At 53.0% G+C, this 25878-nt stretch overlaps 1 protein-coding gene and 1 long non-coding RNA gene across 3 annotated transcripts; one reads left to right on the top strand and one right to left on the bottom strand.

The window, feature by feature from the left end:
* Positions 1-505: 505 nt before the first annotated feature.
* Positions 506-1829, bottom strand: LOC107402659 (uncharacterized). Its single transcript, XR_013041901.1, has 2 exons — positions 1671-1829; positions 506-880 (listed from the first exon to the last, which is right to left on the bottom strand). It is a non-coding gene; the product is annotated as an uncharacterized LOC107402659 (long non-coding RNA).
* Positions 1830-3189: 1360 nt separating this feature from the next.
* Tns4 (tensin 4) lies at positions 3190-25522 on the top strand. Of its 2 annotated transcripts, none has more exons than XM_076543342.1 (13): positions 3190-3306; positions 6818-7337; positions 12742-13117; positions 14498-14922; positions 16291-16377; positions 16680-16805; positions 18053-18145; positions 18257-18334; positions 19623-19694; positions 20429-20597; positions 21182-21250; positions 21484-21510; positions 23175-25522. In XM_076543342.1, the coding sequence occupies exons 2-13, from the start codon at positions 6911-6913 to the stop codon at positions 23314-23316; spliced, it is 2091 nt and encodes a 696-aa protein (XP_076399457.1). In that variant the 5' UTR covers positions 3190-3306; positions 6818-6910; the 3' UTR covers positions 23317-25522. The 2 variants fall into 2 exon arrangements, with proteins under 2 accessions (XP_076399457.1, XP_006971872.1); XM_006971810.4 differs by having other exon boundaries at positions 14495-14922.
* Positions 25523-25878: the final 356 nt, after the last annotated feature.

Here is a 25878-nt window from a genome sequence, read left to right as displayed (position 1 = left end):
CCTTGGAGTTGGCGACCTTGTCCCTTCGTTTCTGTATCCCGTGCCTAAACGCAAGAGTGCTCAATGAATGTATTTGAATAAATAAACGACGGAGTTCGCTGAGCCTGGGGAGGTAGCTCCGTCAGTGAAGTGCTTGCCATGAAAACCTGAGGACCTGAGTTCAGTCTCTGGCACCCACATAAAAATCAGGGTGCAGAGGCATGACCGCGTAATCCCGGTGCCGAGGAGGTAATGAAACATGGATCCCTGAGGCTTGCTGGCCAGCCTGCCTACCTTAATTGGTCCCATTGAGAGACCCTGTCTCAAAAATAAAGGCAAGGTAGATGGCTCCTCCTGATAGACACCTGGAGTTGATCTCTCTCTCTCTCTCTCTCTCTCTCTGTCTGTCTGTCTCTGTCTCTGTCTCTCTCTCTCTCTCTCTCTCTCTCTCACACACACACACACACACACACACACACACATTTGCGTTCTGTCACTGTGATAAAGCACTATGACCAAAAGCCACTTGTGAGAGAATTTGTTTCATCTTACACGTCTGTCAGACGGGAAGTCGGGGCAGGAACTTAGGTAGAAATCACGAAGGAATGCTGCTGGCTGGCAGCTCTCTGGCTGCCCCACAGGCTCTGCCTTAGCTCATTTTCTTCTACAGTTGCTCAGGACCACCTGCCCAAGAAACAGCACCACCCACAGTGGGCTGGGCCGTCCTCCGTCAATAAAGACGATATCTCACAGACATGTTCTCGAACCAACCTGATAAAGACAATTATTACTCAGTTGAGACTTGTTTTCCTCACGTGATTCTAGGCTGTGTCAAGTCGACAGTCGTTAACTAGGACACTCCCACGCAGGGACGAACACATATGCTCACAAAATGGAGTTCCTACAAGAAAAAAACAAACTGTCAGAAATAACAAATTTTGCTTGTTTATTTAATCATTTTTCCCTTTTCTTTCATGAGGAAAGTATAGAAAACATCAAAAAGAGGGTTTTTTGTTTTTTTTTTAAAGATGTATCTTTAAACATTCTGCTTGGGGGAATCACTTCTGTTAGAATGTGGAACATAAGCCAGAGGAATAATGTGTTCGAGCCTAGAAAAGAAATTTGATGAATCAGAATATATCGATTCATGCCTATAATCCCAGCTCTCTGGAGGCTGAGGCAGGAGGTTGTAGGTTTCAGGTCACCCTCGTGTATGTAGTGAGACCCTGTTAAAAGAGAGAAAGAGAGGGGTGGGAATCAGGAAGAAGAGAAAGAGCTGGGTATGTGTATTAAAGAAATATAACCTGTCTCTCGGTCCCTCGGATGACTGGTTGGTCATAGGATCCCTCTCCTTCCCTTACCCAGATCTGCATATGCTCAAGTCCTTTATATAAAATGGTGTGCTTGTGTAGGACCTATACACATCTCATGTATTTAACTCATTTGTAGATTACTTATATCTACTATAATGTAGAATTTTAAAATAGTGGTTATGCTTAGGAGATATTGACAAGAAGCCTGTACGGATACAATTTTGTCTAATCCTCGGTTGGTTGGTATGGAATCCAGGGATCCGGAGGAGGTACTTGTAATTATCTCTCAATGTGGAAGCATCAGGACCAGTTCGTTCGCTGCAGAAGGAAGGGTCCGACATAGTTAACGATGACGTCACACCAATTCTCCTCACTCACTTTCAGAAGACGGCCGCAGAGGGGTCCTTCTCGACTCCATCTATGAGTCCATCATTACCCTCATGCCAAAGCCAGAGATATTACAAGCATAAAACAGCGGCAGATCAATAGCCCTCGTGAGGACAGGTGCCAGATCCTTCACCAGAATACTATCAAATCCAAACAAGAGGTTTACCCCAGGTGTGCAGATGGAAGAACATGACCCACCAGGACAGCAGAGGGAGGACGACAGTCCTATCAATACATACACAGCATCCCTTCAGAATGCTGGCTGTGTCAAATGCAGGGGGTGGGCAGAAGAGCCTGGCAAGGTCTGGGGGGCAACTGAAACTGAAATCAATGTTCTGGGCCCGTTAAACTGAAAGAAGTGGTTGCCTGTGAACCAAAAGTGCTAACTTCAGAGAGAAAAAAAAAAAAAATCAAATCCAGGGCTTCCTACATGCTGGGCAAGCAATGTATCAACTGAGCTACACACAGCTCCAGGCAGTTCCTCCTCCATGTATCCCACCCCCACTTCCACCCAAGAATCTCAGCGTTTGTTCCTCCCACCTGCCGGTGAAGTGGAAAACCTACAGACCAAGGCTGCCTTGGCTTGCCGCTCTCCATTTTCTTCATTCGTAGATACATTGTATTCACCAAGGCTGGCATCTGCGGAATCACAGGGATACTTACGACCCCTTCCAATGCTACCCTTTAAGAAGAGAAACCTTGTACCACTTTGTCCAGCTTCCTTTTGTGGTGGGCACACTGGCTCAACCGGGTTCTGCAAAACCACAGGGCATCAGAAAACAATCCAGAAAGCAGACTGCAGAGCCTAAGAGGGACGCTGGGCAGCTCGCCCTCAAGATCAGCCTGCTGGAGTGACCATGTGTCTCCAGGCTCACAGCCTGCCCAGATGGAGCTCTGCCACTCATGCGGGCTGGACACTGCCTCACAAGAAGACCCCTGGCGGGGAGGGAGGTGGAGTCATGGGGAGGGAGGAGGTGACTTCCCGCCTTCCACCTAACAGAACTTCCTAGGAGGGTGACTCATTGAGAAGCAGGATGAGAAGCCCTCCAGGGCCTTCCAGCTTCCTCCCTGGTGTCAGAGCCTCATTCCCAGGCCTTCTGACAGGACAGAAGGTTAGGAAAGGCAGCATGTGACCCTAACAGAGGCATCCAGACCCACAGAATAGGTCTGGGGAAGGGTCTCCCCCTTCTCACTGTCTCTGCCCAACCCACTGTTTCCTCACCACAGGGCGAAGGAAGCCTGCTGCACACTTTGGTCTGGGCACCCTCCTGGTCACATGGTACATAGGAAGGGCCAAGCTGGGAGCTTGGGGCCCCCTACACACACACCCTAACCGGCGCCTGCCAGGCCAGCCCGCCACTCAACGCCCCCCCACCCCCACCCCAACACACACACCCCTCCCAGCCTGTGACTGCCCCACCTGAGCGGTTGGAACACCTCTGGGGCGGGGCCCGGCCGCTGTCAAGGCCACGTGTAGGGCCTCAGGGGAGAAGGGGGGGCGGGCGGAGGGCGGGCTGTTCTTAAGGCGGGTCCTGAGGTTTGCTGGCGCCTGTTCTAGTAACTTACCTGGCCTCAGCACAGTTTGATTCCGGGAGCCGTAAGTGAGTGCAGCAGGGGCCGCGCACAGGTAAGTGCCTTTACTCACTGGGGTAGGGGAACCCAGTCCAGCTCAGAAAGAGCTCTAAGGCTGCCGTCGAGGTGCAGGGGAGAAGCTGACCTGGGGTCTTGGACACCTGGTTAGAGCCTGGACAAACCCAGGCGTCCTAACTCCCATGCAGAGCACAAGGTTTGAGACAAGCAGGACTAGGAGGCTGTCCACTGTCCCGCAGGGCCTGCCTGATGCCCCAGGGGAGGCCTCCTGGATCTTGGGGAAGCAAGGGACAATGAGGAGGCAAACTCAAATGATGGGGACCCTGGGGTTGTGCTTTGGGGAGTCTGGGATTTCATCCTCTGCTTTCCCTACCTGGATTTGTACAGGGAGAGGATAAGTAAAAGGTTAAGCAAAAAATGACCACAAGGTTTTCCCAGGGCCCCAGGAGTTCCCTGCCCCCAGAGTTTGGGGGGCAGGATAAGAGCTAGAATCTGAAGATAGGTAGGAGGGAGCTGTAAATAGGGCAGAGCTAACTGGAATCCTTCCTAACACGCACACGCACACACACACACACACACACACGCACACGCACACGCACACGCACACGCACACGCACACGCACGCGCACGCACACGCACACGCACACGCATGCACTGAGCCCAGGCACTCCTGCCTAAGACTCAGAGCAGAAAGGAGCCAGCTAGACAGTTGCCCTGGGGGTGCCTGGAGTGTCTAGCAACTTCCCAGAGGGGCAGACAGAGCCCGTGTCTGGGGCCAGGGCTGACTTGGAAGGTGAAATGAGAACCTGCAGAAGGGCTTCCTGTCCTCAGCCTCTCCATGTGCCCGTTGGTTCCAGAATCCCAAAAAGAGCTGAGGTAGGAGAGACCCACCTGTGGCAGAGAGCACAGGGTGACTGACCGTGTCGGACTGTTGGAGGCAAGAACACCTACCACGAACCCCCGGACACGCACTTGTAGCCCAGGCAAGCCCCTCAGCCTTGTCTGCTCGCCCCACTCAGAACTGTTGGGAAATAGGGTCAAGTGTCTGTTATTATCAGGTCACCGTCAGACAGATAAGACCACTGAGATCAGTCCAGAGAGGAAGGTGCCCTATCCACAGGAGCACAGAGACAACCTCTGGATAAGCACGTGGGCAATCTTGAGTCCTGGTCGTGGGGGATACTCAGCTTCCAGTGTGCTCTGCCCGGTGTCCCCAGCTTCCTCTGTGGGCCTGGCAGTGAACCCTGCAAGCTGTGCCTGGCTCCCTGGACTCTTGGAGACTCTGTGGGAAAAGCTGTGTCTTGGGCTCCGTGTCCTCAGCTGCCCCCAAGGAAGGCGCTCAGGCCAGCTCCCTTCCACTGCCGTTTATGGATACGCTTCCCCACATGGCTTCCCCACATCAGCGTGCACCCCCACCCCAGGACCCAGCCAAGAAGTCTGATAACAAAGCCATAGGAGCCTGGGGTGAGGAGCAGGGGTGGGGTGGAGGTGCAGACAGGCCTGGGTTTTTGTCATTCGGCATAGCATGGCCCCATCTCCATGTGGCCGAAGGAGTTAAGATCACACAGGGCCAAGGCCTAGATCTGAATCCCAGAGCTGAAGCCTCTGTTGGTTGCTTTTGGGGTTTTGTTGTTATTTGGTTGGTTGGTGGGTGGGTTGGTTAGTGGGTGGGTTGGTTGGTTGGTGGGTGGGTGGGTGGGTTGGTTGGTTGGTTGGTTGGTGGGTGGGTTGGTTGGTTGGTTGGTGGGTGGGTTGGTTGGTGGGTTGGTTGGTTGGTTGGTGGGTGGGTTGGTTGGTGGGTTGGTGGGTGGGTTGGTTGGTTGGTTGGTTGGTTGGTTGGTGGGTTGGTTGGTTGGTTGGTGGGTTGGTTGGTTGGTTGGTTGGTGGTTTGGTTGGTTGGTTGGTGGGTGGGTTGGTTGGTAGGTGGGTGGGTGGGTTGGTTGGTTGGTTGGTTGGTTAGAGGGTGGGTGGGTGGGTGGGTGGGTGGGTGATTGCTTGGGGGATGAGGGATTGAGACAGGGTCTCCTATATCTCCTGCTGGCCTCCAACTCACTGTGCAGCTCCTAATCCTCCTGCCTCTGCCTCTCCAGTGCTGGGATTACAGGTGTGTTACCACACCCAATCCCCAGAGCGTTCTTGACTTTGGTGAGTCTGGGTGTCTTCAGGGGCACAGTGGACTGAGGACAGAGGCTATGGATGCAAGAAGGCTGAATTACCAGGTGCAGCTGTACACAGCATGGTGACCAGCGCCTGGCACTTGATGGGTGCTCTGTAACTGGGAACCCCTTATGAGGGTGCCAAACTCTGTAATCCCCAACGTCTAAGTCATCCCCAGAACTGTCCAGTGGTTTCTCATGCAGCACCTTGAGGCTTCATGCTCTGACACAGGAGGCAGGCAGCAAGCCAGAAGGACTAAGGTCAGCATGTCCCCGTCCCACCCAGTTTTCTCGCTGCTCTGTCCCAGGACCTTTCACCTCCTCCCCCACACAATCTATGAGAAACAGGTATGTAGCATCAAGGTTAGACAACGGGAAGAACTTTCCACAGGAAAGGAGACAGAAAGTTAGGACATTCGCTTTTCTGGATGAGCCCCCGGGGAGTGACTGTCATCCGATCATATCACTACCCAGTTCAAAAAAAAACTCCCTCGTGGCTTTCTCTTACCTCCAGGGTTTGAATTGTCAGCCCTGAGCTGAGCCTAAGAGTCTCAGCAGAACCTAGCTAGCCCACCTGCCCCACCTGTCCCTCCATCCCAAGCGCCTCTGTTTCCTGGCTGACTTTGACCTCCCATCTGGCCACTGGGCCTTTACACATGCCAAACACTGCTTTGAACACTGCCTGGCCTCCTCATTCTTTCCTGCCGTGCTCAGCTAGCTCCTTCTTTTCTGGTTTTTCATGTGCTCTTCCTTCTCCACAGAAGTCCTCCCTGGCCTTCCCAGCAGTGCCATAGAATCTCCCCCAAGTCCCCGAGTCCCCGGTGATCCTGTTCACAGCTGCTTGCCTGCCTGCTTATCCATTTATCAGAGAGCAGGCCGCCGCCTGGGATCCAATCCTGCTCTGACATTGGTTGCCTACGTGACCGTTGAGCCAGGCCCCTGTATCTCTGTTCTTTTCATTGCAAAATGGGATAATAGTGGTACCCACCTCATCAGGTTGTTAGAACATCTTGAAAGGGCTTTATGTATCACTCTCGGAGCCTCTGAACCTGGTGGTTCTCATAAACACCAGCTAACATTCATTTAGAAATATGCACATGGCATAATAAGTGATTAGCAATCATCCTCTTAAGTCATTTAACCATCACTTGCAAAGGCTTAGATATGCCAGGCATTGTCCTAAGCATATTATTAACTTTAGCTCATTTTTCAAAAGAGGAAACTAAGACAGGGAAAAAGATAATTCCTTTGTCCAAACTTACACAGCCAGTGAGTGTCAGAGCCAGGGAGCCAACACAGTCTTTACCTGAATGAGCTGCTCTGTCCTTCACTGAAGAGCCAGGCAGGGGCTTCACCTACAGAGGCCACTCAGATCCTACCCTCCTCTTTCAGGTCCTGGGAGCTCTCACGAGCAGGATACAGCTCTGGGGTAGAAGTGAGGCTGATCAGAACCCAGAAGTAAACCACTGGACTCTCTGCCCCATCATGTCCAGCTCCCTGCTGGCTGGAGGTCACGTGGTCAGCTTGACTCCCCATGAGGAATCCAGGATGGCCATGCATCCAGCCCCCAGCCCTGGCCTCCCGGCACTGTGTCCTTACTACACCACAGAGAGCTGGGGAACCCAGCCTCTGATGGCCCCCACACCCTGCAAAGGCACCTCCGGCCGGTTCCAGCAGGCCCAGCAAGCAGAAGCCAAAGCTCCCTGCCTCCTGCAGCATCCTGGGGAGCAAGCTTCAGGGACCTCACAGGACCTCAACTCCTGCATTGACATCTCTCTGGAGACCCTGAACCAGATGATCCTAGAACTAGACCCCACCTTCCAGCTGCTCCCCTCTGGGACTGCTGGTCCCCAGGCTGAGCGTGCCAGCAGCATCACCTCAAGGAGCAAGAAGGAGGAACCTGAAGCCTTAGGTAAGGATTTGGGGCACAGCCAAGAGGGGAGCTGGGAGGCAGAGCTCAAGCAAATAAGGGCTCTTCTGTGGAAGCTGAGGCACAGGGTCCTTAGCCTATGGGGAGTATTACGCAGCCCTAAACAAACTTCTGACCTTTCTGATTTCTCTGCTGTCTAAAAGGTGTACAGATTTCCCTCACTACCCAACTGTCTGGTCCCTGAGTTTGGAAACTGATAGACTCCAGTTGTGTGTGTGTGTGTGTGTGTGTGTGTGTGTGTGTGTGTGTGTGTGTGTGTGTTTAATGAGAACTTGATGTGCTAGCCCATGTAAGCAGTTTCCACGATGATGTGTACATAGTAAGGGCTTCATAAATGCAGAGTCCCTGAGCCTTACTTAAGCTCTTCATGTTTCCCTTTATAGCCTAACTGTGGTCCCCTGAAATTATTGTAGGATTTCTAGGTGACCCCTAATCCCTGTTTGGGGAACACCTCGTAGGAAAGGCCCAAAGGAAATAGATGGGATGAGAGAGACACAGAACACAGGAAGTGGGATGCTGGCTCCCTGTTTGGGAGGCAGAAGGCCTGACATGAATGAAGCGTCTGCCCATTTCCAGGGTGTAAATTCTCCCGATTCGGAGCGACTGTCAGGACGTCACCAAGTGTGCAACTGAAAGTGGAGTGGCCCACTGCTTTGTAGAACAGCGAGACACATCAGAGGGCTAGTGGCACACCCCGGGAAGCTCAGCGCTGGGGAGGATCTTGACGTCTAGGCTAGCCTGCACTACATAGCAAGGCTCTATCTCCAAAATGGAAAAAAAAAAAGTGTTTACAGTGGAAGGAGGGCTGGGAATGCAACTCAGTGATAACCTAAGCTGTCCTCAGCACAAAAGAAAAAAATAAAACCTCACTGTATCAATACAATAGCCATAAATCTCAAAGCACACATAATAGTAAAATAATGGGGATGTACGGGTTTTGAGTGTGTCTGACTTTCCATATATGTTTGGTTTTTTGTTTTCTTTTGTTTTGTTTTTCTGGAGACAAGAGTCTCTGCGTGGCCCAGACTAGTTCCTACCGCTCCACCTCGCCTCCTGAACACTGCCACTGGTCAGCTTTTGTTTTGAATGCAAGTTACTTCACTATCGGTTTGCAGAATGCGGTTGTTAATAATGACCGAGTTCAGCAACCAGCTAGACAACATCTGAAATCGGCAATCTTCAGCTCGTAACAAGCTGGTACAAGCAGACACCAGCACACATAGCCAGGGGAATCTGGAAAGCCCTGGGTGCCGATTCGGTTCCCCACACTTGAAAAATCTCCAGTGTATTCCGGGAATGAGGGAGGTAGCAGACCCATCCATCGGGCAGACAGAAAGGTCAGGTCCCTAAGGGTCAGAGAGCAAGAATCGGAGGTGCACACAGAACCCAGGATGACATCCACTTATTGGGCATTTACTGCATGCCAGGCCCTGTCCTATGCTGAGTATCTTCTAGAGGATCTCATGCAGCCCAGGCTGGCCTCAATTATGTCAAAGTAGCCCAGGATAACCTTGAATTCCTCATCCTCCTGCCTTCTCCTCCCAAGTGCTAGGATTACAGGTATGAACTGCCATGCCTGACTTGCATGGAATCTTCCTATGCTACCCCACCGAGCTGAGAATTTGACCCCATTTTACAGATGAAAAACTAAGTTAACATGGGCTTGAATAAAGAACCAGTTTAGCCTAACCCCTGGGCTCAGGCTGGCCTTACGACCTTATGCAAGCTATCGACAGCACCTCTGTCTTTGGTTCCTCGTCTATAAAATGGACAAAATAAGAGTTCTGACCTCCAAGAATACAGTGGAGATGAAGAGAAGGGACTTGTTGCCTGCTGGTCACAAGTCTCGGTGCACTGAGCCATGGTAGAGTGGGGGATTGCCTGGACAGCCAGCCCCGGGGCAGCTTAGACTCTGAGATAGAAGCCAGCACAGCACCCAAGCCCTCTGGCACCCACCAGGGGACCCTGGCCTCCCATCTCTTCCCCTCTTCCTGCCGAGCCTGTTAAAGGGGCTGTCTTCTCCCGCAGCAGCCTCCTGCTGCTGAAGGCCAGTCGTGGGCACATCATGGCGGGAAAGCGCTTTAGAACTAATTACCATTGGCAGGAGCCAGCCCAGGGTTTTAATGTTCATGCCCCAAGGCAGGGATTCCACCCGGCCAAGGCCAGTTGGGGCAAGATCGGTATTAGGAGTCCACATGCATAGGGTGGGGTGCGGGGGCAGAAGACAGCTAGTCCCTTCCTCCCCCGAAGGGCTGGTGAAGAGCAGGTGGCTGACGGGGCAGTGGTCCCCATCAGATTTTCTGGGTACAGCCGTGCCGCTAGAAGCATGGGTCCATCCACCTCTGCGGAACAAGGACTGCAGAAAGGTTGGCAGTGGCCCCAAGGTCATGACAGCCCTCTGCCAGGCTGCCTCCTCCTCCTCCTCCTTTTTTTTAAAAACAGTCTTGCTTGGTAGCCCAGGCTAGCCAGCAACCAGGCAGCCTCCTACCTCAGTCCTCGAGTGCTGGGCTACAGGCGCCCTCATCTCCCTTGTTCCTTTTGGTAGGAAGCAAACAATCCTCTCTTCCGGCCCCTGCTCACATGCCTCTCACACCCCAGAACTCTTTCCTCCTAAGACAGCGGGGTCAAGTCAGCGTCCTCTCAGGGGACTTCCCTTCCCAAGAGTGGCAGATTCCTGCACCGCGGGCCCACTGTGCCCACCTCAGTCTCCCCACCCCGTCCCGTGGGCCACTGTTGCTGGTGAGAAAGTACTCATGGTCCAGGACACCGCAGGCAATTCTGGGTGAGATCCCTTACATTTTAACATCCTCAGTGTGGATTCAACACCCCCCTCACTGTCCCCCACCCCCTCCTGCCATCCCATCCATCCTCCTTTGAGGGACCCTGTCATCAGGAAGCAGCAGAGGTTCACCCTGCCCCTTTCTCCTCCTTGGGTAAAGCTCAACCGTGGAGCTTGGCCATCCTCTTTTGACTCCCTCGGCACAGCTGCGTAGATTTTTTTTGTGTGTGTGTGTGTGGGGGGGATTAGCTCCTGTGATGCATAGTTCCTGCATCTGCCCGTGAAGGAAATCATGGTGATTTCATTCTATAGATATGTTAACTGAGGTTGAGGAAGGACGCCACGGTCCTCAGTCACCCCCTACCAAGTGGCGGATCAGGAATCCTTAAAGCCCTTGTTCCCTGTCTCTCTCCCTAAAGTGGAATTTGCTTAGAGGAAGCCCACACGCTTCTCCTCTGAAACTCAGCTCCCAACCCCCCCCACCCCACCCCCACCCCCACCCCTTGCCTGCTGTTCACCTTTCTTTAGACTTGTCTTTCAGAGTCCCCATCCCAGAGGGATCCTGGCTCCTAGACCCAAACACCATCTCCCTTATCCTCTCGACGACCTCCCACCCCAGCCTTGGATCAGGTCCTCACATTTCATTTTCCAGCAGTTTCTGCCAGGCAAGGCTGTTTGCCAGTCCCAAGGGCAGGCTGTTTAATAACCGTCTCTCCTCCCCCCACCCACATACCCTCCCTTCCCCGGCCAGGCCCGCGGCTGGCGCCTGCATCCACCCTACACTGCCGGGACTTGCCCCACAGGCCTGTAAACAGCGGCTGCACCCCAGGGATGGGGTGGGAGCCTCCACCTCCCCAGCCATATCCACCTCAGGACTGGGGGAGGGAGGGGGGGGCGGTGACTCACAGCTCAGGCCCCTCCCACCCTGCTCAGCTCCCAGGCAAGGTCTTAGATATTTTTTATGACCCATGAAGTTGGGGGCTAGGAGCCTCACCAGGTCAAGAGACCCACACACTAGGACAAACACCAGAAAGGCCTTGGAATGGCATCCCCAAGAGTTCCTCTTCGTCCTAGAAGAGGCCGCTAACGCAGCTCCGGGGCAGAAGTTGGAGCCCTCCGCTCCCTTAGCTGTGCAGCGTTGAACGACTCACTCAGCCTAGCTGAACCTTGAGTTCTCATGGTTACATGGGGATCGATGGCATTTCAGCAGAGCTGCGGCAACAGGACACGGAGCAGCTGTGTTACGTGCTAGCAACTGCCTGTCTTTGGTAAAAGTTATGCAAGAAGCCTCAACTCGACTCCCGCTTAATCTCCAGTCACCGGTTACCTCCTCTGTAAAAACAATGTCTGGCCTGCCCAAGGGCCATTGTCAGGCTCAGAGGTGGTTTTGGGCATAAACAGTGTAACGTCTTTATAAAAAGAGACGTTGGGGCCGGGAACGCTGCTCAGTAAAAGGGCTTGCCTGGCATTCCTAAAGCCCTGGGTTCTAGCCCCAGTACTCCAGATGCCACATAAAACTAGATGCGGTGGCTCCTACCTGTGATCCCAGCACTGAGGAAGTAGAGACAAGGATATCAGAGGCAGTTCAAGGCTATCCTGGGCTACATAAGGATACAATGTTTGGGGCTACATTGTTTCTTGAAAGATTTTGTTTTGTTACCCCGACTCCCCACCCCCCAAGACAGGGTTTCTCTGTGAAACAGCCCTGGCTGTCCTGGAACTCACTCTGTAGACCAGGGTGGCCTCAAACTTACAAGGATTCACCTGCCTCTGCCTCCTAAGTGCTGGGATTAAAAGCGTGCACCACCACCACCCAGTGATTTTTTTTTGTTTTTTGTAAGTGAAGGAAAGAAACTGCCAGCGTCCTGGAAAAATCTCTCTCACTCTCCGCTCTCTCTCAGAGCCTACAGTGTAGTTCCCTGAATACCTCTGTTACTCCATTCTCTTAAGCCAAAGATACCCATTTCAGCTAGTGAGGGGCTCCCTTTGGACCACCAAGAGTAGCTGATAGGGAGTGTTCCCTCCTTGAGGAGGCCTGCCATGAACCAGGCTCCATTCATCCTGTGTTTGCGCCTCAGCACCACCCTAGAAGGCTGGGTGTAGACCACAGCTTTGCAGATAAAGAAACTGAGGCCAAGAGAGGTCTGGAAAGTTACTCAGTGCCTTCTGGCTAGAAAGTGATGACGTCAAGATTCACGCCCAAGTGTGTGTGACTGCAATCCAGGCTGTTTCTACATCCCCTGAGCCAGCAAGCCTGAGTCAGCCCACCAGCCCTGTGTGTCTGATAGAATGCCCACTTCCACCCAGTACCCCGGGGCTCAGGCACCACAGGCTCAGAGGAAGGAACCCTGGGTACCCAGGGCAGGCTGGGCTGCACCGTTTTTGCACAGGCGAGGAATGAGCTGTTTTTAGTAAACTGAGTGCTCTCCAGGGCCCTACCCTAATTTCCATCCTGGGAAACCATGGAAAGGATTCATGACCCTCTAGAGGGGGGGACAGCTTGTGCACCCCTAATTTCCACCACCTCTGCCAGACAGCATTCCACTCATCAGTCCTCGCCGGCTCCTGGCTTTCATCAATGCTTTCTTTCTCTCCCCTTCCCCAAAGATATAAAGTACATCGAAGTGACCTCCACCAGATCAAGGGGCCTCGAGGGTCCCCAACGCTGCTCCAGCCCATGTGCCACTCCACCCTTCGGCTCCCCACGCAACGGCAGCCTCCTCTTCTCCAGAGACATCCCCCGAGAGACCCGAAGCAGCAGCGAGAGCCTCATCTTCTCTGGGAACCAGGGCAGGGGTCCCTCTCCCCACACCCCGTCTTCCCTTAGCAACTCCAGCCCCGGCAGCCGGGAAAGCAGGGCCTCAGGGTCTCCACTGGCGACTCCTCCAGGTTGGGAGAAAGGGCCGAGGGCCCCCCAGCGGGGCAGCAGGGTCTCGGTGCTGTCAGCCAGCCCCACGTCAGACGTCAGCTATGTGTTTGGGAGGTAAGTTCCGTGGTCGTGGCCTCGCACGCGTAGCAGCACACGTGTGGACACGGAGACACACACACACAACAGAAGGGCACCCTGTTCCGTGAGCAAAATGCACGGACATCGAGAGTCAAAAGAATACATGTTGTCTGGGCTGCGGTAGCTCAGCTCACTCCTTTAGTCTCGGCATCCAGGGGAGGTGGAGGCAGTCAGATCTCTCTGTGAGTTGGAGGCCAGCCTGGTCTACAGAGTGAGTTCCAGGACAGCCAGGGCTACACAGAGAAACCCTATCTAGGGAAAAACCAAAAAACAAAAAAATACACGTCTTTTCTACCGTCACAGCCATTTCTATCTCACATTCTCCTCAAAGCATTTAGAACATAATTCAGTGTTCATGGCCTCCATTGACCTTTTGAGAAGAGGGTACTCCGTTATTGAGACTCACCTGCTTTCTTCCCAGCCCTCACATGACCCATCTGGAGGGAAGGTTATTAAAATTCAGCAGTGGGAGCTGGAGAGGTGGCTCAATGGTTCAGAGCACTGCCTGCTCTGGCCTAGGAGCCGGGTTCAGTTCCCAGCACCCACACGGCAGCTCACAACCATCTGTTTCTCTCTGGTCCTGGGAGATCCAGTGCCCTCCTGTCACCTTCACAGGCACTGTGCACACACAGACAAGGCCTTCGCACACATAAAACAAATACTTTTTGAAATTAATAAGTACAGCTCAGGGTGTACACAGACTTGGGGGAACGAAAGCCTCCCTCCCTGAGCCACTGACAACCCCCCTGAACCTTATTTTCCGTGGTCCCAGGTCTCCGATCTTAGGCCTCACAGTAGCATTGCACATCCTGCTTCAGGATGACTAACCCACCAGACCTCAGCCACACACACCGACTCCAAAGGCATTGGCCAAGGCAGTCCCTGGCAAAGGAGACAGAGATCCCACCACCAGTGGTGCTGGCCTGGTGGTGTTTACCTCCTCCGGCTAGAACATTCTGCCTGCACCAGCCACAGGCATGTCCAGCCCAGGTGCTGCAGCCTCTCTGCAGGCCTTTTGCGAGTGATGAGTAGTGGAGATCCTGCTGTCTGTGACGGTTCAGTCAGACCACCCAGTCGGTGAAAGCCGAGAAAATCCAGGCTGGACTAATGGCTGGAGGTTAATCCCACTGGCTAGTTTAAATGACAAAAGATCCTTCCATCCTAGGGAGGTTCTGCACCCTGCTGCACCCTTGGAATTCAGATGGGGGTGCTCTTTGTTCTGGGTTTGGGGTAAGGGTATATGCAATGGTCTATTTGACTCAGGATAGGGCCCCCAGATGGCTAGATTCCAGAACATAGCTCTGGCCCTGAGTGCTGGACCCAACATCCTAATACTTGTCCACTTTTCTCTAGCAGTCAGTCCCTCCTCCACTCCAGCCTCTCCAGTTATCAGTCATCTTCAAGATCCTTGGGAAGTCCAGCCAGCTCCGCTTCCAGCCTCCACAGCCTGGACCGAGGGTCCCAGTGCATGAAACCCAGTGATGCCCAGGTTCCCAGCAACAACTCTATACCAAACGTGGTCCAGTCTCAAGCAGCCCACTGTCCTCCAGTAGCCAGGGAGCAGGCCAGTAGCTGCCCCCCATCTGTCACCAACTCCATGGTGGACATACCCATTGTGCTAATCAATGGGTGCCCAGAACCACAGTCTCCCCCAGCCCAGCGGACACCAGGACACCAGGGCTCTGTCCCTCCTGGGGCTGCATCTCCCAGTCACCCCTGTCAGGCCACCAAGAGCCACAACCAGACCCTACCAGATGGTCCTCTCACTGCATCTCCAGAGGGTACGTTGTAACCAACATCTTCAGCATCAGAGGGTTTAGTTAAGGGGACTAGTCAAAGACCAAGGGGTTGACACTTTTATTGACTACCCACTTTTATTGACTACCACAGTATTGGTCTACCAAGCATAGTGCCAGGGTGTGAGGACACACAGGGACACACAGATGGACACAATCTAGAAAGAGTGACCCAAACCAAGACTTACCATAGAGTAGGGTCCTCACAGAGGTATCGACGTTTCATAGGTGACAGATGGAGTGGCTTAGGCAACTTGAAGAATGGAGGGTGTGACATCTGAGCTAGTCGGCAACCAAAGGAAGGGGGAAAAGGCATTCCTTGCAGAGATACCTGGGGCCTACAGTAAGAAACAAAGCAAGGAAGAAGGGGTGGGGTCAGCAGTATAGACGGAATGGCTTACCATGGAAGCTGTCTGGCAGAAGGATTATGGAGTAGGACCAGGGCTGGGCAGTTGGGGTAAGGGAGGAAATGGAGCCAGACAACCCTCAGGCCATCCAAAGAGGCTAACTGGTGACTAACTGGCTGTCCTGAGGAGAGCCAGAGGGTGCGTCATTCCTCACTCTGACGTTCATGAATGACAAGAACATAGCGGGGTGGGGAGGCAAGCAGGGAATGGAGACGATGCATCCCAACACAGATGGCTGAAAACCACAAAAGAGCAAACATCCTCCTTCCCGGAGCCTGTGACTATAGACATCCAGAGAACCCGAAGCTGTAAACACAAGCCGAGCCGCGGCACCCTGGAGGCACACACCTCCCATGAGCAGAGTCCCCGGGACCGGGTCCCAGACTCTCCTCTCTCAGCCATCTGCAGGCAGAGCCTGGCTCCTCCTCGGGGGTTCCCAGGATGACTCCTGTGTCTGTGAGCTGTGCACTAGAGTCCAAGGCTCACTGCCCTGAAAGCAACCCAAACAGGAAAAAAAATCGCACCTCAGCTATGCCTTTAAAATAACAACAACAGACTTTACCACCCGGGGGCCCACGGGCCACAGATCACACGTGAAACTCAAAGAACACCAAGCTGACTTTGTCCTCAAAGCAATCCTCCTGCCCCAGCTTCCTGATTGCTGGGATTAATAGCCAAGAACCATCCCTCCTGGTTTTATGTTGTGTTAGGGGTCAAACCTGGGGCCTTGTGCATGCTAGGCAAGCACGCTACCCACTGAGCCACAGCTCCAGTTGAGCTTTCCTCTTTAGGCTATTTGGAGGGACCCTGGAGATGGGCTCAGAAAGGATGAGTGGAATAGGATCCCTGGGAAGAGGAGCAAGACAGGTCTCCGGCATTCTCTCTGGGGGTCTCTCAGCCACCCTCTATCCAGCCTCCAGAGCGCCTCTTCTCTGCCTGTCTCCAGGTCCTGCCAAGGACATGCAGCCCACCATGAAGTTCGTGATGGACACATCAAAATACTGGTTTAAGCCGAGCATCACTCGAGAGCAAGGTAAAGCCAACACTGTATTGGAGGGGACAAGTGACCCAGTGACTGGCCTGTACTGTGCAGTAGGCAGACGGGGGCCCTGGGTCATGTGATAGAGAAAGTGGCAAATAGCAGCCTGCGGAAGGGTGGGTGACCTGCTGGCCTCGTTAGGAAATAGGAAGTAAGCAAAACCTGCAGAAAGTAGACAGGAGAAAGGGCCTCCTGGGGACAGGAGGTTGTGTGACTTCTCTCGGAGGACCCTGCGGGGATGAGAAGAGAGAGTGTTGGTGTACAGTGGCTGGGCCTCTAACCAAAGACTGTTCCAGCAATCGATCTGCTGAGGAAGGAGAAGCCAGGGGCTTTCGTCATCAGAGACAGTTCCTCTTACCGAGGCTCCTTCGGCCTTGCCCTGAAGGTACAGGAGGCGCCGGCATCTGCCCCAAACCGACCAGGTACGGACCTTTTGCTTGATCACCTCAGAATCCTCACCATGGTGGACTCTGTCCCAGCTTGACAGTGACTATCAGGAGGAGAGTCCCCCTCCTGGCTCCCCCAGGTACCCTCTAGCACCTAGGCACCATGAGGAGCATCTCTGAAAGGCTGAGATGCCCCTGCCTCCCCAGATTCCCTGTCCCACCCTTGAGAAAGGGTAGAGAAGGAAGCTCCTAGCCTCTCCTCAGGCTGCCGTCTTCTGGGCTCTCCTACCTAGCTTGGATTTACCTCCTGGAACCTAATGTGACTAATGTATGTGTGAGCTTATCACACTTCCAATATCTTATCATTTATGTAGTAATTTATCATGTGTTTAATAAATAGCTCATCCTGCTGGGCGGGGCCTTTAATCTCAGCACTCAGAAGACAGAGAGAGGTGGATCTCTGAGTTTGAGGCCAGCCTGGTCTACAGAGGGAGCTCTAGGACGGCCAGGGCTACACAGAAACTCTGTCTTAAAAAAATAAAATAAAAAACTAATCCTGTGTGACAGAGCTTATCACGTGTGTAATTGCTAATAGCATATGTGTGGTAGTATGTTTGCTGTCCTATGATCTCACGTGCTTATCTGGTAACTCAGCACATACCTCTCCAAGGGGTCTACCACGCACCAGACCCCTGTGTAAGGAAGCAGGCATGCAGAGGAGTCACTGACATGAGGAAACCACCTCACTGGGGAGATAGATGAGGGCAGTTAGGACACTGCTACAAGGGGTCACTTAAACACAACTGTGATTGAGTCTCGGGGGATGACCCCCAGGGGAGGAATTAAGACACAGACTGAGGATGGAGCACCCAACCTCGTGTTCTTAGCAAGGGTTTTGGGGGGTTGGCTCAGTGGTAGAGAGATTGCTTAATATGGGTTACAGCCACAGCATGGGGCGGGGAGTGAGGGGGATCAGCCACCCCTGGGGTCACAGCAGGGTCAGAGGGCACGCTGATGCCTGTCCTCCCTGCGCCTGCAGGGATGAGCTGAAGGGAAATAATGGCAGCCGGCATGGGCTGGGGGAATTTCTAAACCCAGGCTCCTCTGAGCGAATGCCCTGCCACTTTGGAGCCCGTGAACACATGCTTCCGCCGTGCCCCTCCACGGGGAGGCAGAGGCTAGCATGCGAGCCTCCGAATGGACCCCGAAGAAGTGGGTCGCATCATGTGGGCCAGGCTTCAGCTAACACCGGGCTCTGAGACCAAACTCCTCCCTCTGTCTAGGTGAGGACAGCGCTGACCTTATACGTCACTTCCTGGTTGAGTCTTCAGCCAAAGGGGTACACCTGAAAGGAGCAGATGAGGAGCCCTACTTTGGTAAGACTCGCCAGCCTGGGGGGGTAGGGGCATGGTCTTCCGCACCATGAATGGGGGATGGAAAACCCCTGGGAAAGCCTTGCTCATTTGGGCCTTCCTGCTCCTTCGCAGGGAGCCTCTCGGCCTTCGTGTACCAGCACTCCATCATGGCCCTGGCCCTGCCCTGCAAACTCTCCATCCCACAGAAAGGTAGGTGGCTGGGTCAGACCCGTTGGCTCTCACTAAAAGCGGCCACTTCACCCTTGCTGACAAATTTTTTTAGGGTCAGTATGACAAGTGCCTGCTGTGGGCTAGGTCCGTGTCTCTCCATCTCCCACCTGTGAGAATTTAAGGTTGCCCCCTCCCCCATACACAAATAAGAACGACCATCTTTAGACATACCCAAAGTGTCAGTGCCCAGATTCAATGAGATTGTTCAGACAAGCCTGACACCACAGTGCCTGGCCCAGAATAGACCTTAGAGCAGGAGTTCTCAACCTGTGGGTCGTGACCCACTGGGTGCAGGGGGGTGGGGTCAAATGAGCCTTTCACAGGAGTCGCACATCAGATATTTACATTACGATTCATAAACAGTAGCAAAATTACACTTATGAAGTGGTAATGAAAATGATTTTCTGGTTGGGGGTCACCACACCATGAGGAAGTGTATTAAAGGGCCGCAGCGTTAGGAAGGTTGAGAAGCACTGGCCTTCTCTGAAAGGATTACAGCGCCTGAATCCAGCAGTTTGGATGAGCAAGTCTGATAGTATTTCCCCCTACACATCCCTCTATCACCACCCTTATAACTCTTACCCATAGCCCCATTTCATAGGTAGGTAATGAGGGCGTGGTCTCTACCTGTAATCCCGGCACTTGGGAGGCTCAGGCAAAGTGACCAGGAACTTGAGGCTCTGTAGTGAGTTCCAGTCCAGTTAGCACTCTGGGATAAGACTGATAAAAAGAAGAAAGAGGGAAAATAGATGGGGTTCCAGGCTTAAGTAGCTGGTCCACAGGCCCACAGAGTCCACCCCAGGCTCAGGTCAGCAGCCTCATCCACAAGATGCAGCCCGAGCTCCCAGACCAAGGGGGTCATCTCGGTGGTGTGGGAGTGAAGTGGAGAGGGAGCAGGAAGAGCCCTAAACAAGCCATGGAGGGAGACGCAGCACCCCTGCTTTACAAAGAGCCTGGGGTGGGGGCGGGGCCCAAAAGAAGAGGTCAGGGGCTTGTGAGGGCAAGGTCGGAGCAGCAGGCCCAGGCCTGGGGGGGAGGGGGCGGGAGGGTAGAGGTGGGAAGGGATCAAAAGGCTTGCAAGCCAGGCAAAGTGGTCCTCATTTCTCTAATTGAGGCGCTCACACCTGGCTTCCCAGCCTGTCACTTCCTGGCGGTGGGGGCGGCAGTGGGAGGCGTTCAAAGGGATTCTTGAGGGCGGCTGCTCCCCTGAGAGGGGTCCACTCATTCCTCCCTCTCCCCTGGGGCATTTTCCTTTGCCTCTGTTCAGAACTGGGAGGCGCAGAACCAGCCTTGGACTCCCCCACACAAGGCCAGACCTCTTGCCTGAAGATATCAGCTGGTGAGTAGTACAGGGGGGGGCACCAGGCCCACTGCACCCGGATAACACTTCCCAGCCCTACGAACACACACACACACACACACACACACACACACACACACACAGACTCACACAAGCCCACACATGCTTCCCATTACTGCTTTGTTTCTGCAGCCTTAACAGCCCGCTGCACACCCCCCTTCTCGGTCTCATAAACCAAGAGATGAGAGGCTGAGAGGCTGCCGCCTCGGGCCAGCAGGGGGGGGGGGGAGGACCAGGCACAGGGAGGGGGGGTCTGGTAAGCCGACACCCTCGCATATATTGTACACATATCTGTAATAGGGTCTCTCTGTGTTTGAGATTCCTGCCCTGGCGGTGGTCTCCAGGTCTGGACCCTCTGTGGGGGATGAGATCTGATCTTAAGGGTTTCAAAGGTCCCCACTTCCAGAGGCCAAGCATCCGTTTGCACTCAGTGATGGCTTCTGCTTTGTGCTCCCCTCCTCCTGTTCTTTCTTTCTCTCCCTATTCTCGTCAAGGGGGTGGGGTAGCCATAGGTAGAGGGAAAGAAGTTTTGGTCACCCCTGGACTCCTAGTCTGTTCTGTGGCTCTAAGAGGATCCCACTGGATTTCTGACGAAGAAAGGCATTCCCTCTGCCCTGTTCCTGTCCCTGGGCATAGGGAGGATCCAAGCCCGGTGATACACACACACTATAAAACCTTGGCTACAGACCTAGCTCAATATCTGTATCCCACAGGTTGCCACACGCTGTACCTGAACTCTGTGAGTGTGGAGACCCTGAGCGGAGCCCTGGCTGTGCAGAAGGCCATCTCAATCACCTTGGAGCAGGAGGTCCTCCCCACACCTACTTTGGTCGATTTCAAAGTCACTGAACAGGGCATCACTCTGACAGATGTCCAGAGGAAGTAAGGGCCTCCACTAGCTCCTGGGCTGCAAGGCTAACAGAGCAGACTGGAGGGAAGGCTGGGCACAGAGGTCAGGGCCCCGGATATGAAAGGGCTGGCAAATGCTGGGTGATACCAGACAAGATCCCTGCCTTCCCTAGGCCTCCCTCATTGAGACCAACAGGGATAAAGTTAGGCAGTTCCCACTGGGTGCTGAGTAAGTCTGTGTGTAGGCCAGACACCAATGACTCCTCAGACACAGAGTGGAATGAGCTCACCCAGGGACTTGGGGACTCAATCTAGCCAAAGCCTTCCCTTATTTAACCAGGAGGGCAAGAGTAGACCAAGCTATAACCCCTAGCCTCAAAAAGTGAATGGATGGGGTGGGCGGCAGAAGACCCCCGTATAAGAGCATAAGGCAGATGTAGTCCATGGAAGGAGAAAGACGCAGCAGCCTGTGTGCCCAGTCCCAGTAGTGAGAGAGAAAGCATACAGGTATTAAGACCCTACGAGGACAGGATGGGGGAGCCAGAAATCCTGAAATGGGGGACACAGCATAGGAATAGGCCCTCACCAGCCTGGCTTTTCTTCCTGCATCCACCCAGGCTGTTTTTCCGACGCCACTATCCACTCACCACCCTCCGCTTCTGTGGAATGGACCCTGAGCAACGGAAGTAAGTTCCAGGTTGAGCCGAACTAAGGAGGCCATGACAAGCCTAGCTGCCTTCCGCAGTATCTGCTGACTCTGGGATTGAAACAGCAGAGACAGCCTCTGAGCCCTAAGAGGTTGGGAATCAGGCCTGGTGGGGCATGGCAGAGGTGGAGACGTAGCTCCCACTGTTCGATGGGGTCCTGGGGCGCAGGGCAGAGCCTCATCACTCACTCCTGTTGTGTTCCCTTCTTTCAGGTGGCAAAAGTACCACAAGGCTTCCAGGTAAGCCCCTCCCACCGCTCAGTGGCTCTAAGAGGCGGCCCTGTGCCAGAGACCCAAACTGAACAGAAGGAGGGTGGACCAGGTGTGGTAGCATACGCCTGTAATCCCAGAATTTAGGAGGCAGAGGCAGGAGGATTACTGTGAGTGCAAGGCTGGTTTGGTCTATGTAGTTAGTTCCATGCTAGCCTTGTCTCTGCAGTCAGTTCCAGGCTAGCTAGACAGGGCTACATAAGGAGACCCTATTGTAGGTGGAGGTTTCTGTCCCACCAGGCAGCTTCCAAATAACCACACAGAGACTTATTATTAATTATAAATGCTCGGCCAATAGCTTAGGCTTGTTATAACTAGCTCTTACAACTTAAATTAACCCATATTTATTAATTTGCCTGTTGCCACATGGCTCATGTCTTGTTACCTCATTTTCTACATGTCCTGCTCCCTCTGTGTCTGGCTAGTGACTCTGCCCTTCTTCTTCCCAGCATTCTCCCAGTCTGCCTCTTCCGCCGAACCTCTTCCTGCCTAACTATTGGACAATTAGCTCTTTATTAAACCAATGAGAGCAACACATCTTCACAGTGTACAAAAGGATTATTCCACAGCACCCTATTTCAAGATAAATAAGGAAAGAGGGAAGGGAGGGAGGAAAAGAGAGAAAGAGGAGAGGAAGGAAGGTTTCCCTTTTTTTCTCTTTTCTTTTTTTTGGGGGGGGGGTTTGGGTTTTTTGTGGTTTTTTTTTTGTTTGTTTGTTTTTTGGTTTTTTGTTGTTGTTGTTGTTGTTGTTTTGGTTTGGTTTTGGTTTTCTGAGACAGGGTTTCTCTGTGTAGCTTTGGAGCCTGTCCTGGAACTCACTCTGTAGCCCAGGCTGGCCTCTAACTCACAGAGATCCGCCTGGCTCTACCCCCCCCCTCCAGTGCTGGGATTAAAGGCGTGCGCCACCACTGCCCGGCCTCCCTTTTGTTCTTAAGAGCCTTTGTGGTATGGCTTTTACAAGATCCCCCAGTCTGGAGTCGTAGGTGTCATTGCCAAAGGCACAGGTTGTATCTCAGAGATATATAGATGATGGTCAAGTACACCCTTGCCCTAATGGAGCTTCCAAGTCTTGTCCTTAGGAAGCCCCATTCAAAATGGAGACCCAGAGCCTAAAATAAGTGATCGCCCAGTCTGACAAGGGAGGCACCCTCTTTCTTTAGCTGCCCCATTATGAGAAGGTGCTGAAAGTGCTGGGGAGATTACTCAGTGATGAAAATGCCTGCCACTCAAGCGTGAGAAGATGAAGTCGGATCCCCAGAACCCATGTAAAAAGCCAGACAGCGTGCCTATCTATAATGCCAGTGCTAGGGAGTCAGGGATGAGTGGATCCCTGGTGCTCAGTGGCTGGCCAGCCTAGCTAATCAGTGAGCTCCAGATGCAGTGAGAAACCTTGTCTCAAAATTAGTAGAGAGCAGTTGAGGACGACACTCGACATCAGCCTCCATGCACATGTATGGACACATGCCACGTCCACACAAACAGGTGCGCACCACACACACAAGACATGGATATTGACGTCAGCTGGCTTGGGGAGAGACAGTTGGGCTCAGGCTGAGTGTCCTTCCCTCCCAGCCCTCCCCTCAGCAGCATGTCTCACTAGCCCACAACCCCACGGACTTATCTTCTCTCACCAGGATCTTTGGGTTTGTGGCCAAGAGCCAGACAGAGCCGCAAGAGAACGTATGCCACCTCTTCGCAGAGTACGACGCGGCCCAGCCAGCTTTCCAGGTCATCAGCCTGGTGACTGCTCTACTTCAGGACACAGACAGGGTGTAGGAGAAGGGAGCTGCCTGTGTACCTTCCCTGACATCTCAAGAGACTTGCCCTAGACATGGAGCTATGGCCACCTTGACAGACCTGACCGTTGGACCTGAGGATCGATCAAGTTGAAGCCTTAGAACCTGCTGTGACCCTCAGCAGTAACCTTCACCCAGGTCTTGGGCCTCCGTCTCTTCAGTTATAAAAAGAGACCCATCCACCAGACAGCTGTTCCTCAGAGACTCCGCTGGGAACCTTTCCTCGGCTCCTCCATGCTGCTGAAGCCCACCCACATCCAAGACTCCCTGTGTAGAACGCCTGCAATGACCTCCTGGCTTTGTTAGCTTGAACATTCCCTACGTGGCAGGTTGAGCCAGAGACCTGTGACCCCTGCCTCATGGCAAACAGCAGGTGCTGGGTCAGAACCCGAAGGTTTCCTGGCTGGAAGCTGGTAATGATGTGTGCAGTTTGGGGACAGATTCAATTTCCCTCACACCTGTTTCTTTCCTCTATTTGCTGAGAGCCGCCTGCCCAGGATTTTTGTTTTCATTAGGGACTGGGAATGTAACTCAGTTGATAGAGTGTTTGCCTGACATGGTCGAGGGCTAGTCTGGATCACCAACACCGCAAACCTGGCACAGCAGTGAACCCTTGATCAGAAGTTCAGGGTCATTCTTAGCTACGTAATGAGTTTGGCCAGTCTAGCTACATGAAACTCTATTGAGAAAAAGAAGTGGACACACACACACACACACACACACACACACACACACACACAGGAGGGGGGGCGAGTTTCAGTAGTTTACAAATCTCACCCGATGAGCATCAAAGCTTTCACTGCAGAGACCAACCCGGGCCTGGGGGTACCACTCCAAGAAGAGCTGCTGTGGGAAAAGCAGGCGATTGCAACCCAAAATCTATGATGAAGAGACAGGGTCAACGGTCTCAGCCAGAGCAGACCTGGCAGCCACAATGCATGTACCCTATAATGCAACCCACGTTAGCTTGCTCTGGGGGACCCATCGAGCCTGAGTACAGAATGGGGGTGAATTTTCCTACCCCTTGCCTCTTCCACTCTGCAATCAAGATTCTGTCGGTGTGGCCCTCTCTAGTGAGGTAGTCAAGATATCTTCCCATCTTGAGATCTAGTTGCTGCGGTCTGATCCACTCCTAGCCATCTGGTGGAACTTTCTGGATTCCTTTGATTTTAGGTATAATTTACCGAGGTTTTGGGATCTTTTTCCTAAGAGCATAATAAAAGATCCCTAGTCTATACAGTTACAAGCTTGTGCTCCTGTCTAGTTTTTCAGTTCTTCTGTAATGTTGGCCTAGGATTCTGAAGGCTCGCTTGGCTGTGACTGTGGGGCTAGCTTAATAGAAGACCCTTGTCCCCGTGGTCAGAAAAGACTCGGCACTGCTCATATTCCTACTGTCTAGCCCCTCCTTCCCAATACATTGCAAATGAATACCACCACCACCCCTCTTTGCTTTCAGTTTCTTGATAAGCAAGTGCCCCAGAGCAGGTATCACGGCTGCCTGGCATTGTAACCCACATCTGATGGATGGGGAAGAGAGACCCTGTTACTATAGTAGAGATACAAGTGCATCTCTCTGCTCCAGCCACACACACACACACACACACACACACACACACACACACACACACGCACACACACGAGGTCCCCTGCACAATGTGGCATCGCCAGCCTTACAACCACAAGGGGGCAGCAGAGAGTCAAGAATGCAAAGAGGCGGCTTCCCCAGCTGCTTGGAGAAGTTGGGCCCTTTCCTTCCCACACCCAGCCAGTCAGGCAAAAGCTGTTGCTCTTCGTCCAGCCCACCTGCCTCCTTAGGAGACTATTCCACGGCATGCAAGGGGAAGCTCACAGAAGAAGCCCACTGCAACTCAATGTGGAGCAAGTGTCTGTCCCTTCCTATCAGCCCACAGAGCACCATTGTCTTTGGCCAAGGTCAGATCTGAGGGATTATGATTTCCACTCAGGAAAAGCACATCAGACTCGGGGTGGGGGGTGCTAGGCTAGAGGTACAGGCTAAGACCAGCCCTAGCATTAGATCAGGGTCCGAAGGATATTAGCAAAGTTTTCCCAGTTAGTGCCCAATTCTGGGCTTACTAGGGGGAGTCCTCCACACATACACACCACACCACCATCACCACCACCACCACCCGTGTGCCTCATGGAAAATAAAGTTTCTTTGCATGATAGCCGGTCCTGGACATTCAGAGCTATCTCTTGAGTCCTGGATAGAAAAGGGGACCCAACAGAGCAGAGTGACACACTTGAACATACCATGTACATGTATTGTCCACTAAGGCCAGAAGAAGGTATTGGAATGCCCTGGAGTTGGACAGTTGGGAGCCACTGTGGAGTGCTGGGAATTGGACCTCGTGAGCCAATGCTCTTAACCACTGAGTTGTCTCCCCAGCCCCCTTGGTAGTGTTTTTTTTTTTTTGTGGGGTTTTGTTGTTGTTTTTAATGTGTGTGGGTGTGTGAATTCAGGCACGTATGGGTACATGCATGGCATCGTGTATGTGTGGAGGTCAGAGGACAATCTTAGATG

This window comes from Peromyscus maniculatus, chromosome 8, assembly GCF_049852395.1.
Source record: "Peromyscus maniculatus bairdii isolate BWxNUB_F1_BW_parent chromosome 8, HU_Pman_BW_mat_3.1, whole genome shotgun sequence".
Taxonomy (NCBI): Eukaryota; Metazoa; Chordata; class Mammalia; order Rodentia; family Cricetidae; genus Peromyscus; species Peromyscus maniculatus.
This window is presented reverse-complemented; position numbering and strand designations above follow the sequence as displayed.